General features: G+C 38.4%; 1 protein-coding gene and 1 long non-coding RNA gene across 2 annotated transcripts; both read right to left on the bottom strand.

Moving 5' to 3' along the window:
* Positions 1–1960: 1960 nt before the first annotated feature.
* On the bottom strand, positions 1961–3930 carry LOC118483189. The gene is made up of 3 exons (XR_004869825.1): positions 3796–3930; positions 3213–3279; positions 1961–2143 (listed from the first exon to the last, which is right to left on the bottom strand). It is a non-coding gene; the product is annotated as an uncharacterized LOC118483189 (long non-coding RNA).
* A 2333-nt stretch (positions 3931–6263) lies between these two features.
* On the bottom strand, positions 6264–15299 carry LOC110886151 (replication protein A 70 kDa DNA-binding subunit A). Its single transcript, XM_022133912.2, has 11 exons — positions 15182–15299; positions 13357–13398; positions 8403–8541; positions 8032–8299; positions 7859–7913; positions 7647–7780; positions 7490–7571; positions 7314–7410; positions 7090–7244; positions 6683–7024; positions 6264–6469 (listed from the first exon to the last, which is right to left on the bottom strand). Exons 3-11 carry the CDS (start codon positions 8529–8531, stop codon positions 6463–6465), a joined length of 1269 nt encoding a protein of 422 aa, XP_021989604.1. The 5' UTR covers positions 8532–8541; positions 13357–13398; positions 15182–15299; the 3' UTR covers positions 6264–6462.
* Positions 15300–16033: the final 734 nt, after the last annotated feature.

Genomic DNA, 16033 nt, shown 5'->3' with positions numbered 1-16033 from the left:
AGTCGTCCCTGTTTTGATTGTGCTATGACGGACTCACCACCGGCTACGTCCGGTGCATACATAGACAAGAGCGATTCGACTGATACCTTCTTTAACAAGAGCCCAGATAAGGTAAATTAAGGTCGGATTCACCCACCGTATAGTTCAGGATTCTTCCTTTCCGACAACCTCTTACGTCTTCGTATAAATCACAAGCACCTTAGGTACATCCGGCACTTTGGTGTTGTCCCTACCAGTAAAGAGCCACCTGATAAAATAAAACGCCTTAATTAAAGACAAAAATTAATAAATCTCAAAAACAACACGGGGTCGTGCCTTGCCAACACGCCCCGTGGTCACTAGCTGCCAAAAGCTACTCTGACTCGTTGCAGACCACAGGGTCGTGCCACCCAGGCACGGGGCCGTGGCCACTGTGTTGTCACTTTCTATAAAGTCAGCCCTTTGGCATCATATCTTGGACTCACTCCAAAGACAAAGATCTGATCTGATTCTACACGTATACCCAAAAAGGTATATTGTTAAAAAGGTTTCATCAAACCTTCTTGTCTTTTCCACTTTTATCTATTTCCTTCTTCTCCAAAACATTCAACCTCCATGAAAGCTTGAATCTTCAAAGCTTCAAGCTTTTCCAACATAAAGAAGTGATTTTAAACCCAAACTCTCTCAAAGTAAATGTTTTACAACAATGTTTCAAGTTATTTACGTTCAAAATTTTCAAAAACCAAAGAGAAAATAACTTAAAACAGAGAGTTCTGGGTTCGAAATCTTAACAGAAGTGGAGGCACAGGGCCGTGGTGATGTTCTACGTAAATGACAACCTCCTTGTTTTTCTTAGAATGTCAAGCAGAAACAGTGGAACTTCTTCAACTACTATGGGGAATAGCAGGATGGGAAGAAGGCCCTCCATTGAGGTTACTCTTGTCCATTACGTGAGTGCGCTAAGGGAGGCTATGGAGGAGATGACATCAGTGGAAGAGATCCTAATAGACCGGGTCAACTACTTAACAATGGGACCTGAGAGAAGCTTCCAAGAAATCAACCTTTTGCACCAAAGGTTAAACATTCTTGCTATGCCTCCCATGGAGCCAATCTTCCCACAAGAAGATTGGAACCTTGCACAACAAATCATCATCCCTACTGGATTGGATGAAATTCCACGGGAACCACCTCTAGACACACTTCATACGGTTCCGGTAACCACCACCCCTATCCCATAAGAAGTTGTGGATGATGAACCTTTCCTCTTTCTCCTGAGGGAGATAGAGGAGATGCTCAACGACATATGAGGGTACACCCTCCAGGAAAAACTCAAAAGCCCTTCAACATCCAGAAACCACCTCCGGGTTTTTGTTATTTCGACTATTCTAGGGAGAGATTTTCAAGGGTTTTTATTTCTTGTCATTAGGAGGCTAATCTATCTTAGGACTTTAAGAATATGTAATTTTTCGCTTTTCTTTTAGTTTGTAATGGATGGATGTTCTAAATAAAAATGTGGTGTTTGTAACATGGGGTCGTGCCAACTCAACATGGGCCGTGGTCAACTCTAGGATTCGCAGAATCTATGATAGTACAACAAGTACACTCACCACGGGGCTGTGTTCTGTCACCACGGGGCGTGTTAGTACAAGACCTGACATCTGCAGTTAATGAAGGGAGAGAAATAGAAGACCACGGGGCCGTGCCAGGTGGGCACAGGGTCGTGTCTGCCCTCTGTTTTCAACTATAAATAGAGGTTCTTGGTTCAAGAGAAAGGCATCCCTTGGCAAACCACTTCTCTCATACTTGCCATCAGTCCACCACCACTACAACACCAACACCCACCACCATCATCCATATTTCATCTTTTAGAGTGTGTAGTTGTAACACCCGTCATATATAATTGGGACTTTAATATAATTTACGCAAAAATTTTTTTTTTTACAAAAATACTTCAATTCATTAAAGGATACGAACTAGGAGTTTTAATAGTGTCAACTTAGTAGTTAACTACCAACGAGTTTAACATCCCAAAAGTACCAAATCAAGTAATTACATTATTAAAACATTGTTTGCAACAAGACTAGGTAAGCGCGGAAGCTTCAAAATGTAGTGTTCGGTTCTTCAAAATATGCTTGATCGCCATCCAGAAAGTCCCCATCATTACCTAGAGTTAAAACCATTAATATTATTAGTTTTGACATTGAAATTCAGTACGCAAACAAGTTCCAGCATCAGAATATAAAAAAAATAATAATAATAAATTTTTATCTTGGGTTCTGCCGCGTGTCGCGGCAAAAGACATCAAATCCGTCGCGACTCGCGACGGCTTTCGCGTATCGCGGGAGTTGCCAAGGTTTCTTCCGTGTGGCGCGGGGGAGGCCATTTTCCAGCAGGTGCAGGTCTAAATCCTGCATTTCTGCCCAGCTCCGAATTTTCTAAAAATCACACTTTAAACTAGCATAACTTTTTACTCGGTTGTCCGTTTTAGCCGATTCTTTTTCCTATGGGTCCGTAATAAAATTTCGGACCCAACCATATAAATTTCACACAACGAAAACCGGATTGCAAACGAATAGTTCGCAGAATCCTTGTTTCAATTATCCAACCCATTAGCTATATGCGCATAGTATCATTTTTCAATTCTAAAACCTTTTAAACGTAATTACCCAATTTCTCGGGCTTAAAATTCCTGGCGTATCCGCACCATTTCATGGCTTTACACTCACATTAAAATTTTCATGCTTGTTTCCCCAAAATTCAAGCATACCTTTTTAAGCAACACTTATGATGAAGTTATATCGTTTGACCCGATATCTCGGATTCGTATACTTAAATTAACATAACCAATTCATCGATGTGTTATTATCCAACACTAACACAATACGAGACTCTCTAGTCTCTTCACACAAGATTATTTAAAAGCGTAGTTTTGACCCGTTTGGTTGTCGAGTGAAAACCATCACTTTAATGACAAGCCAGACTAATTTCTACCATTATTTGACCCGTTGGGTTTGTCGAGTGAGTTACATCACTTCATTGACGTTCCAGCATGGCTATTTTAAACAATAACTTTAACAAGCATATTTATTTAATTAGTTTGACCCGTTTGGTTGTCGAGTGAGTTACACCACTTCATTGACATACCAAACGTCATCTTTTTCGCCATATCAATATTCAACATATCTACGACTAGGTTTATCTACATAAACGTAACGAGACGACAAGTCACGTACCTTTAAACCGCTCCTTCCAAACGCGTGTCACCACCGGCTTGTCCGCCCGACACTCCGGTATCTTTTCCTATAGAGTTCAACCATAGCTTGTTTAGAACTCCTTTTTCCATTACATATATATTACATAATCCGCCCAAACATCACAATACGCGTTTTTAACTTAAATTTCAGTTTCGAGCCTTCTTTGAGTCATTTCTACAAACACTTATAGGGCAGAATTTTATATATTTTATTTTCAAGTTCATGGCTTGTCGCTTAGCCAAAATTAACATCAATCGAGTTATCACATATAGAATCAAACATCAAATTTTTCAGTAATCAATTTCTATGAATCAATTTACACTAGATTAACATTCAAAACCCTAGTGTTCATCTAGTTCTATGTAACCCACTAATCACCTACAATGGTGGCCATGGATTTCACTAAAATTTGGCATGATTTCAACATGTAATTGCCTAGGGTTTACTCCGAGACACTTAAATGTTCTTATTTCATCTACATAACACACATGCATTAACAGATTTTGAGTTCTCTAAATTCATGAGAATTTCAAGTAGAGAATTTTTGTAAAATTTTGCATACCTTATGATCTCCTTTCGATGGGGATCATTAATCTTGGCTCGGATTTCGTTTTGGATCAGATTTGGACCTTCAATTTGTGAGTTTTGTGATGAACTAGGGCTTTGGGGAAGCTTGGGGTCGCCCCTGCTTCTGGTCGATCTCAACAACACACAGGCAAGTGTGATTTGAGTTTAGTTTTGTTATTTTATTAAAAATAGTTTTCATTTAGACACTTTTGGCCCCTCATCTTTCATTCTTTATTTGATTTAACTCTTAATTATTCATAAGTGATCAACTAACTAGGTTAGTGTCACTCCTAGTTAGTTTATTCTTATTAATTTATTTGCAACCTAATTGCAAATTTAAGAATTTGTATTTTCGGGATGTTACAGTAGTAGTCTCGGGATCCAAGATTGATCGTAAGAGTTCTTGTCAATCAAAGGTCATGCTTGGCTAAATCTCTTACATCACTTGGTGAAGATAAATCTTTTATGTATTACTTTTGATTTCCAATCTTTGGCAACTTGTTAATTGGGTATGTATTAATGACTTCAATAACTAGTTTTTTTATATTGGATGTGAACTTTATTTAACCATTTCTTAATGTTTTGTTGATTCACTCCTTCGTGTCTTTACGGTCTATATAAAGCGCGTTAACTGCCTGGAAGGGGGTTAGAAGGGTGTTTGGGTAAAGTTCTTTTCTCGTTCAGTGTTTAGATCATGCAAGGCCCTGATTCAAGCTTATTAGGACTTCCTTGAGGCAGATAGCATCAAATCGGGGGAAGTAAGAACGGCTTGTAATCCCTTATAAATTAACTACTATTAGAACTTTATCCGGCCTTGCGGGACTGTATCCTGCTGACTCAGACCAATATGGCCGAGGGTAACGTCGCCTTCACAAGAGAGGCCTACCACTTTTCGCATTAATAACTTATTTAATTATCTTTCAATAATCTGGCCTTGCAAGACTGTATCCATGCTGACTCAGACCAATATGGCCGAGGGTAACGTCGCCTTTACAAGAGGGGTCTACCACTATAACTAAGATAATCTCTTAAAAAAGCCCAAAGTGCGGAAATCATCAAAGGATACATAAAATAGGAGTTGGAACCAAATGATTCCTTCTTGTCTATTCGTTTTTCCTTTTATTTACGTTTTTATTTTTAGTTTATTTTTTAAAACTTTCAGAAACTTTTATCAAAATTTGGTTAGATTAGACGTTAACGATAAACCGATATTAAAAGCTATTGTGTCCTTCGACGACCTCAGTATGATACCAGCACTATACTACGTCTACGATGGGTGCACTTGCCCTAACGTGTGTAGAGTGGTAGTAATGTATCTTGTTTTATAAATTTAAAGCTTGATCCATGAGTAAAAAGTGCTTAAAATATATCTAAAATTTGCACACAACCTCGCTCACGTCAACACACATACTCTAAGGATGGATGTTGGATGATGGTGGTATTGTGGTGGTGGAGCGATGACATGTGTGAGAGAAGTGGTTTGCTAAGGGATGAGTTGCAAATGAGCCAAGCACCTCCTTTTATAGCTGAAAACAGTAGCTTCACACGGCCTTGTGCCGACCAGGCACGGCCCCGTGTCCTTCTCTTCTGTGTCTTCATTTAATGTTGTTGTCAGCCCATCTGCACACACGACCCCATGTGTCAACGACACGGCCCCGTGGCCCTTGTACTTGTTGTACAAACCTAGATTTGCAAATCTGAGAGTTAACCACGGCCCGTGTCTAGGAGACATGGCCCCGTGCCCCTTGTCGTTTTCGGTTTGTTTTTATTCTCTGGGAATCTTGAATGAGGCACGGCCCATGCCCGGATGGCACGGCCCCGTGCTTGAGTTCTGGTTTGTTATTTTTGTTTTTGGGGTGAAGCTTGGAGGGTTGGTATAGTGTGCCAACTTCCTTTCTTGATATTTATGTTGGCTTTCGCCGTTAATTTTCCTTTTGTCCGTTTAAGCTCTTTTAATCCTGAAAATCAAAAGTACACAAAGAAACACACTTTTTCCAACATTAGTATTAAAGGGTTGTTTTTATACCTAATTTGATATGATTTATATGTTGCATTTTGTACATATCATCTACGGTGATCACTTTTAAATGCGAAAACGATTCATCACAACTTAAACTTAATTAGATTAAAAGCCATGGAAACCTGTTCACTGAATGCTATCAAGTTTTTACCTGCAATGACCCGTAAATCACGTTTATTTATAGACACTCCGTAATCTTTCTTGGCATCCATATTCCCAGAAATGGAATTTTAGTATCTAGAGAAATAAGTCGAAATGTTTTTAATAAAATAAACATGTAAATTAAATAAAACTAGTACTTTCAATGTCGCGCGTTGCGCGTTAGGCGTTTGTATGCTTTTAAGGAGTGGAAAAGTTAGCAACGTCCTGTATTAGATTTGTTTACGTATTTAGTTTTTTACACTAAATGGAAAACAATTTACATATTACTAAGTTTTTTATACTAAAAGGAAACGTATTTAGTTTTTTACACTAAACGGAAAACAGTTTACATATTACTAAGTTTTTATACTAAACGGAAAGCATACTTAGTTTTTTACACTAAACAAAAAAGGATTTTTGACGTGGTTTCCTTTGTTCGACAACGATTTGGTACTTCAGTTGGTTGTGTCATCAACTCTTGCTTCCTTCGGCGTTGTAGCTTCAAGACCTGCATTTAATAATTGTTTAGGCTTGATGTTTGTTAATAGTATAAACATATGCTTTATTAATTAAATGATTATTAAGTCAAGTCGTCCTATTATGCAGAGATAAAGTGTTAGTACTTTAAAATGAATTGCAAAAGTGCCAGTTTTGAGTATGATTCAAGGATAAATCTATACTGGCACACCAACACCAAATATGTATGGGAACATGAACATACATGTTTAGTGATAGGTAATTTATATTTTGTCCTTTTGGTGGCGGTGTTACTGGTTGTGGGGTTGTTATAGGTGGTGTGCTGGTAGAGGTGTGGTATGTTGTTTCTGTATGCAGGTAGTTCGCGTTGTTGATAGTGCAACGTATTGAACGGTTCTTGAGATCTGGTTGTACTTGAATTTGGAACTTCGCTTCCTTATTTTCCATCGACTGGAGTTGTTGGGTTAGGTTCTGTTTGGTTAGCGCCTCTTCACATGTTTGTTGTAGAAGTTGATTGGCTGCTCGATCAAAGATTGTGCCGGTGATTGTTCCTGTTTTGTCTGAGATTTTTACCGGTATCCGGTACCTGCATTCCATTTTGCGTTAGGATCTTGTGATTTCCCTATAAAATTGAGTTTATTAAAAACCTACATGCAAACTGCCTTGTCCAAGTTTCCATCATCTACACAAACCAAGTTGGAACCTGTTTGTAGCACTGTTTGACGGCATTTAGGGCATGCGGTGTAGTACCAATCGTTGTATGACATGATTTCTGTTATTTTTCCCCTTATTATGAAACTCTTGCCCTGCATTTTGTACATGCGGTAATACATATTTGAAGGTGTATATAGATACGGGCTTAGTGAGGTGCTTACAATTATGCTAGCGTTGCTTTGAAGTAGGTGTGAAATTGGAACCTCTAAGTCTGTTGGTGTAGTGATTTCCCAGTTTTGCATATCTGAGTTTTTGTACCTGTTTAGCAAGGAGATAGGGCATTATGTTTTGTTAATAATCATTAATTTCGTTCTCGAATTGTTACAGCTATACTTACATTTCTTTTAAAGTCTCCGTCTCTACTGTTTGTGGATTGAGGTAGACATGTGTAGAACTTGTTGAAGATAGTTGTAGCGTGCCTATGGTTAGGTGTTCAATACTTTTTGTATCAGTTTAAAGTATATTGAATTTGTAGTTTGATGGTGTTTACTTACCATAATATGTTTTTGCTTTTAATCCTGTCATCGCTAGTATTACAGGTGCTGCTCCAGCTTCTATTTCAGCCCTGTTGAACCGACTTTTGACCGTGGCTATTTCTTCCCAGAGTGCAACCGTAACGTCTTGGTTGCTGTTAAACACGTCATGTTGTAAGTGTGTTGGTGACGACATTTAAAAATTGTAAGATAGGTTGTTTTTAATAGCATACCTGCAGTCTTTGAGTGATAGAACAACATAGGGTCTATTCTCATGGGTTTTTTTGTCTTCGATTCGCCGTTGCAGCAGCCCAATGTAATATGTTATTATATTGTTTGTATAAATGGTTATAAGATTTTGTAACTTGTTTACTAATATGTTGGTAACACATTGTCTAACGCTTACCTACAATCCCTTCTGTTTTCGCTTGAACTTCCATTCTTCTGCGCGTGGCTAGCTCAAAGTATTGTTTTGGTATGTTCTCATTGTCTGGAATTGAGGTGATGACAGTGGCATTTCCAAGGTTCATTGTAGCTGGATGGGTCAACGTGTTTGTAAAGTTGTCTGGGTCTGTGCATCCGTAACCTTTTATTTGATAACATGTTTGTAGGCATAACTTTGAGTCAAGAGTTTTGCAGTTTTTGCCTTTTACAAAAGCCTGGATTCCCATTCCCTTGCAATTTTGTAGCCAAACAGAATTAAATGTGTAAACATTGTTTATAAATCAGAGTTTTATTAAGGCAGTTTTTTTTCAGAATTTGGATAAGCATACATACCTCTTCATCAACGAAGACAAAATGCAATTCGTTTTCACGATACTTAGGCACCCACTTGCGAATGACACGTACTTCGAGCGCTGGTGCTGGGCCTTTGGGTCGCAATCCTGATATTCCGTTGTTGTCCATTTTCAGAAACCTGTTTAAAGGGAAAAGGCACACATTTAATAATTTTATAGTTATATTAATTTTCAAGGCAAAAACAATTATCATAGCTGTAATAATAGGGTGTATGTATTTTTAATGTGTACAATATTTGTTTATTATTAATAATTAGAAACTTGGAATATAACCTGTCAAGCATTAATCTCATCTAGCAAGTCTGTGTAAACAATATTTAATGTTGTGTTGTTCTGTTCGTCCGCCTTATTTGATATGAATATTTTCAGTGAATTTGGTGAGGTAGCTCGTGATAAGGCGACGTATAGTTGGCCATGACTAAAAACAGGCTCTGGTAGGTAGAGCCCAACTTTTTTAAGTGACTGTCCTTGACTCTTGTTGATAGTCATTGCATAGCAGATTTTAATCGGGAATTGACGACGTGTAAATACAAATGGTAGATCTTTGGTGTCGTGCACAAAATTGATTCTCGGTATGTATACTTTCTTACCAACTGACGTTCCAGTTATAATGCGGGCCTCGATTACTCGTGGAAGCAGTTGTGTTACCAAAAGTCGAGTACCATTACATAAGCCGTTTTTCTGATCCATGTTACGCATTAACATGATTGGGCTATTTTGTTTAAGGCGTAAACAATGACTGGGTATACCGTTGAAATTAAGCACATTCAGGTATTCAGGCGGGTACATAGCATCTGTCTCGCCGCCATCGTTTGAATGTGGAACCATTGAATCAGTGCTGAAATAAGAAGTGCATTCCCCAGGTGACATTGCATGAACCAAGTTATTTATCTCCTCAACTGTGTCGTTTTTTGGGCATATAATAGCACGTTCTGATATTGCAGCTGGTGTCGGGTTTGCCAGTAAATGAGCATCATAGATGAAAGAAACCAGATTATGAAGGCCATCATTGGGGTCCTTCAGTATGAATTCAGGTGGTATTTCAATTTTTCTGATGTCAGGTTCTTCAAAATCCACAACGACACCTTCTTTCCCGTCTCCTATTCTTAGGAGCCATTCTGAAAAATTCTGCAACTGTGCTCCTGTGGCTGAGGTTCTTGAAATAGATTCTATGCGCATGTTTTCAGTGAGCTTATAAACAGTAAGATGTTTCCATAAGTATGAACTGGGTAGGCAAGACGCGATAACCTCGGCTTTCGTGCATTTGGGTTTTACTGGCAAGGTTTGCCTGAAGTCGCCTCCTAGCAAAACTGATTTTCCGCCAAAAAACTGTGAAGTATTTGATGTTAAATCCTTGAGTGTCTTATCAAGGGATTCAAAACATCTGCGATCACTCATTGGAGCCTCGTCCCATATTATTAGAGTGGTTTGCAAAAGCAAATTACATAGGTTTGATTTCTTCTTTATGTAACAAACTGATTCTTCAGTTAGTTCCAAGGGGATTTTAAATCTAGAGTGTGCAGTCCTGCCAGATGGAAGCAACAATGATGCGATGCCTGATGCTGCGACAGCAAGTACAATTTCACCTCTTGATCTAAGACATGCAATGATTGTTTTCCACAAGTATGTCTTTCCTGTTCCACCATGACCGTAAACAAACAGTAGACTTTGAGTTCCATTCTCAATTGAAGACATGACTACGTTGTATACAACTAGCTGTCCTGGCCGAAGGCCTGCGTGGAGACTGGTGTGTTCAGCGCGTAAGGCGTCTCTGTCGTAGCTTTTCTCTTCTAAAAGAAGGTTGTTCCCAAGTGCTGAAACCACAGAAGCATCCGGCATTGGTAGACCGAACTCAACTAATGAACTTGAAGTTGAGTTTGTATTAAGAAGAGTTTCCAATTCCTGTAGTACATATTGTTGTAGATCCTGATCGTCTATAACGCCTGAATTGGTGGTAACTGCAAGGATTATACTACGGTTTATGTCATCAGACATACATCTCCAATTTGCTTCCCACAATCTGCGAGGATTTGAAACATCACAGTGAAGGAGCATGCAAACAAAGAGAGATCTTAGTTCAGCAGCTGTTGCCCATTCGGCAGCCTCTTCAATAGTGGTGGCCCATTCTTTGTCGTCTCCGATCAAGCCAAGCCTTTCACACGCTTCTCTAAATGTTGGCATTACAATCCCTGATACTGTACGTACATCTGCGTAGGAACAACATCCCCTTTGAAAATTAAGTAGAAGTCTTAAATAAAATAGTTCTCCACATGTTGGATGCACATATGTAAGCCTACCGATTGTTGGCTCCCTTTTACTTCTTCTTTGTATCCATTTTTTTGATGATGTATCCCAACGGTACTTTGATAGGTAATCAATGTACCGTAGGTTAACACCCGACAAACCAGAGTTACCCCCGTCGGATATCTCATTGGCATTACTCACAAACCATTCTGTTAAGGTTGTTTTACCGGTATTTGAATTGCTAGCAATATCCAAAAGTCGTTGCGACTGTCTAAAAGTAAGGTTTTGCTTTCCTTCCAAGTGAACAGCTAAAACTTGAACCGGGGGATTTCTGTGATGTATTGGAAAACTAAATATCCTCCACATTGCCTCATGTGGACATATGAATCGGCCATCCGTATAATTTTTTATCTCGTCTACGACCTCCGGGATGTCAGCTGCCTCATTATCTCCACGATGTCTATCACGTGTTAACGCAAACTAAATACGATCAGCACCTTTGGAGATGTATTTGAATAAGTATTTGATAAGCATAGTCCACCCACAATACTCTACGTTTATATGCGCATCAAAATGCATTAACAGATTTTCATTGTACGGAACAACATATCCGTTGTCTAGAGGAACGCCGTTTTTTAGAAACGGTTCACACGTCGACGACCTCTTATAATGTACGTAACCTGCATTATCAAAGCGCGTCACATCTTCATAAGGTTTGGGGAAACTCTTTTTGCAAACACCATCTTTCATGCAAGGGGAACCCATACGCGCTAAACCACATGGGCCATGTAACATGCAATCAGTGACAATCCTATACAGAACCGGTTTAAGAACAGGATCAGGAAGTTCAGCCGATATATAGTGATCAACTTGTTCTGCATTGCGAATACTATATGCATTGGACACCCATAAAAGTGTGTGACAATGTGGTAAGCCTCTTTTTTGAAATTCAATTGTGTATAGATCTGCGAGAATAAGGAATACTTCAGTATGTAAGTCACAGAATAGGTAAAAACTATAAATATTGGGTACAGTTATAGTTACCTGCAGTGACATCTCCAAATGGTTTCTTTTTTCGCAAATGTTTAACAAACGTGCGCACCTTCATTTGGAAGACTCTAGCGATGAAATACTGCGGATTACCATGCACACGGCATATTGCGAGCGCATCCTGATAGTGCTTATACATATACCTTGGCCCGCCCGTGAATGAAGAAGGTAATATAACACGTTTTCCTATGCTACGCGCCTCGGTATCCCCTCTCGAAATTGCGTCATGAACACCTTGCAAAAACTCACATCGGAATTCATCTTGGTTGGCCCTAAAGTATTCTAGGCGACAATGTTCTACACAGACGTAAGCATCAACCAAATACTGTTGTAACAGCCTGGATGCTCTAAGTATGTGGGTATACACGTCCTCACGATCATGCATTTGATAACCATAAAACATTATTGGTGTTAATTTACGGTCATCAGACATTTGATCATCAGGAAGTACGCTTACAGTTCCGGTGAGCCTAAGATTAGGCGACCAACCTTGTTCTGCACGTGGGAAAAGGAGTGGGTACTGCAAGGGCATGTAAGATGGGTGCAGTTTGCTTACCCTATGCGGGATGTTATCTTTACTTTTAATAATAACATCAAAATCCGCCGATAATTGACTATTATCACAGACAATGGCACCAAGAGTATGTGACGTAGGGGTAGCATAACGGTTGTCGCGAACGCGACTATGAAGCCTGATTTCAAAATCTGGGATCTCTGTCCGTGAACATAATTCCCTTGCGGATCTAAACAGGCGAACATATGGATTTACATCATCCAACATCTGAGAAATTGCAGCAACAGTTTCTGCTACAGGACCGTGTGAGTCAATAGCAGGGAAAAACCGCAGCCTGTTGGCAACCTCATGTTCACTATCGAAAACATACATTTGCAAAAAACGGGGTCCATCACCGGGAGACGGGCAAAGAGAACCCAACCAGTGCGAAACCTGGCCGGAAACTTTGAACACGTAGGGGCCACCACCTTGGTTTATTGCATCATCCACAATAGCACCAAACGAAGTCATACAGAACATGGCATTGTAAGCGCGAATATTCGACATAAATTGAGCATCTGAAAACAGATTTCTTAACAAATCCGGTGGTTGAGATGGGTATTGCAATTCAATTTTACCACCCCGACAACAACGATTATACCGCGGACGACCACTTATTGGGAAAGACGTTAACCGCTCCTCAAACCAAAAAAGAGCACCACAGTACTCACATACCTCTGTACATGACCCCATATCAACATAATCAGGGGATTGCAAACCAACATTAGGAAAACCAACTAAACCAGTAGGCGCGTTACTAAGAGCAGCCACTGCGGCTCTGGAATGCAGCAGCGTGTTCCGATGAGAAGTCTGTCGACGCGTGACTGAGGAAGCCCCAATAGAGGCATTAGAAAAAGACGCAACTTCAGCTGAAGACGACCCAATACGGGGTCGTTTGAACTGCGGATACTAAGACGATAATGTGGTTAAAACCCCTAATATATATCTATAAATATATGCATGTACTAATAATGTATTAGAATCCCTAATAAATATTAATAAATATATGCCTGTACTACTGCCAAAAAAATACACCTAACAACAAATGAAACAACATGTAAAATAGGTGAAAAGAGAAACCACATACCTGCATAAATACGCGGAAAAACAACTTCGAGTCAAAGAGTAACTAAAGAACAAATAAATGATCAAATAAGTCAGCAAAACATTAGTGAAGCGAATTCTAAATGAAGCACAATAACGGAAAAATCCAAATAACAGTTCCATCCCAACATACATCATACGAAATAAAAAAAATACTGAATAGATGTTAATCATGCTGGCTAAAAGCGAGCCCAGGTCAAAACGGATCAAAGCATCCGTAATAAAAACACTTCTGGATACTTTTATTAGCTTGTTGACCTTTTTAGTTGGGTAAGCTTGTGTCAACCGGTACCGGTATCGAAAATGCTGGTACGGTTATCGGTACATAAAGGTAAAAACCGACACCAGCCTGGCCAATGAATAGTGTTCTAAATATTACAATAATATATATATTTGATTAAAAGTAGAACTGATCAAATATGTACAAATGTACAGCCTCTTGTCTCAATTAATTCAAATATATTAATTATTAGAGTTTTGGTTTTGAAACTAACGTTAGTGGGAGAATGAGATGCATTATTCCTATTTAGAGCTTGCAGATGATAACTGTTAATACGTGATATTCCAATTTCTCTTTCTGAATTACCTACTATTTACTTTAATACACCAATTTTGAATAGCATAGATAACTGTTAATATGTGATATTCCAATTTCTCTTTCTGAATGTTAAACCACACAATGCAGGAAAGGTAAAGATGATTAGCAACACTGGACGACACCAATCAATAACAATTTGCGAGGTAGTGGAAACGGAAACTTCTACTTGGCGCCCTTGCCCGTGACGAATGGTGGATCTAGAAAATCCTTATAGGGGTAACGTTTCAAAAAAAGGGGTAACTAAATCGAAAAAACGTAAAAAAAACGTAAATAATTTACACTGTCGCCGGAGGGTCAAGGGGTAGCGGAGGCTACCCCTTATTATAACGTAGGTCCGCCACTACCCGCGACGCTGTTGGACCGTTGAACGGTACCACTATTCCCCAATCCCAATCCTATTCTAAATTTGTGGCATAGTATTTTCCTTCAAATGAAATTTGTTTTCACACAACATCTCATGCATTTGGAAAGGTGTTAGCATTCGACAAAGCAAACATCTGATGGACAAATGCCGACGCATACCCTCCTCCAAACAAAGCATCTGATGAACTTGTACACTCCCCTTTGGTTTTCTGTATGAGTTCAGGTCGGAACCGGTTTCGGGTTGGGTTGGTCGGGCTCATATATAGTTTAAATACCGGTCATCCAAAGAATCATATGATAAAAATAACAAAGTAATATATTGCTATACATAGAAAATTTTCTAAAGTAACAAAATCACTAAATTTAGTCAAAAATTCATCACACAAGACCTGTTGAAGTAGCAACCTTTTTTTCTCCAAATTAGTCAAGAATGAAAATACTATATTACATAATAAAAAAGAGAAGACCTTAGAGATAATGAGGAGATATAAAAAGAGATGAAAGCATGGAGTTCTTGACACAACATACATACCTATCATGAAGTCCCACCGTAAACCAATTAACAAAAGGCCATAAACAATTGCAGACCAAGTTACCCATACAAAAAGCATAAAAATTAAGCTAGACAAATTATCAAACACCTGGTGTGCAAAACTTCACGAACCCTAAATCAGACCTTAATCCCCATACACAAAAGTCATTTTCTCCGTTAAAACAATCAAAGCAACCCCCAAACATGAAGACGCACAAAGCAAAAGACACTTGACATGCACAACGCAGAAAGAACATTAGAAACCCTAATAAACACCGGAGAAGGAAAAAAAAAAGAAAGTAACAACAACATTACCACGATCGCCTGCCAAACTTCAGAAGAAAAGGACCAAGTAAAACCCAGAAGAAAGCATGCAGAAAAGTGATTAATAACCAGCAAGTACACGTCACTGATAAAAAATCACTCAACAACACCACGTGTTCCTTCTTTAAGAGTAAATTAAAACCAAAATTAAAATGAAAAAGTAATTAAAAAAGGATTAAAAATACATGGGCAAAGATTCGAACCTGAGCTTACACAACCAACAACAACTGCCTAAGCCAGTGAACCATCACAAGTATGTCTTCTAAGATCCTAAAATAATAACTTTTAAACACAAACAAAAAATGTGAATTTAATTAAAAAAAATAGCAGCGAACAGCAAGTGGACAAGTGTCCACCCACTGTTCATTTCCAGCCTTCTATTAATATTAATTAATATATTAATATTAATAGATATAGATATAAATTTTTAGAAATAAGTCGAAATGTTTTTAATAAAATGAACATGTAAATTATATAAAATTTTGTGTAGCAAAACTGGCTTTTTAATGTGGAACTAAAACAGACTTCGCCATGTCGCTTGGAACGATCAAAACTTTTGTCCACTTCTACTATAATATTTTAATCACTAATTTATTTATTGGTTTTACATTATCTTTATATGTCTATATATAGAGAGAGTATTTTAGAAGATTGTGTTTTATTTTAGACGGGTCAAATAAAAATGATTGGTTTTATATTATCTTTAAGGGATAGTTTAAATGAGAACGCTAAATATCGTAAGAACCGTGAGAACGAAACAAAAAAACGCGAGAACTTTCTAAAAAACAATTGAAATTCAAAATTTCTTTTTACACTTTTCATTATTATTTGAATACAATTTCA

Source organism: Helianthus annuus, chromosome 10 (assembly GCF_002127325.2).
Source record: "Helianthus annuus cultivar XRQ/B chromosome 10, HanXRQr2.0-SUNRISE, whole genome shotgun sequence".
Taxonomy (NCBI): Eukaryota; Viridiplantae; Streptophyta; class Magnoliopsida; order Asterales; family Asteraceae; genus Helianthus; species Helianthus annuus.
The sequence above is the reverse complement of the archived record's forward strand: the minus strand, read 5'-3'. Positions and strand labels throughout refer to the sequence as shown.

What these genes read in the sequence shown, in the direction of transcription:
- LOC110886151 (XM_022133912.2), bottom strand. Translation starts at nt 8,531, where the DNA reads ATGGACAACAACGGAATATCAGGATTGCGACCCAAAGGCCCAGCACCA. An exon ending in AAAAGCAAAAACATATTATG is followed by an intron (nt 7,572 to 7,646) that starts GTAAGTAAACAC and finishes ACCTAACCATAG; the next exon opens with GCACGCTACAACTATCTTCA. An exon ending in AAAGCAACGCTAGCATAATT is followed by an intron (nt 7,245 to 7,313) that starts GTAAGCACCTCA and finishes TACAAAATGCAG; the next exon opens with GGCAAGAGTTTCATAATAAG.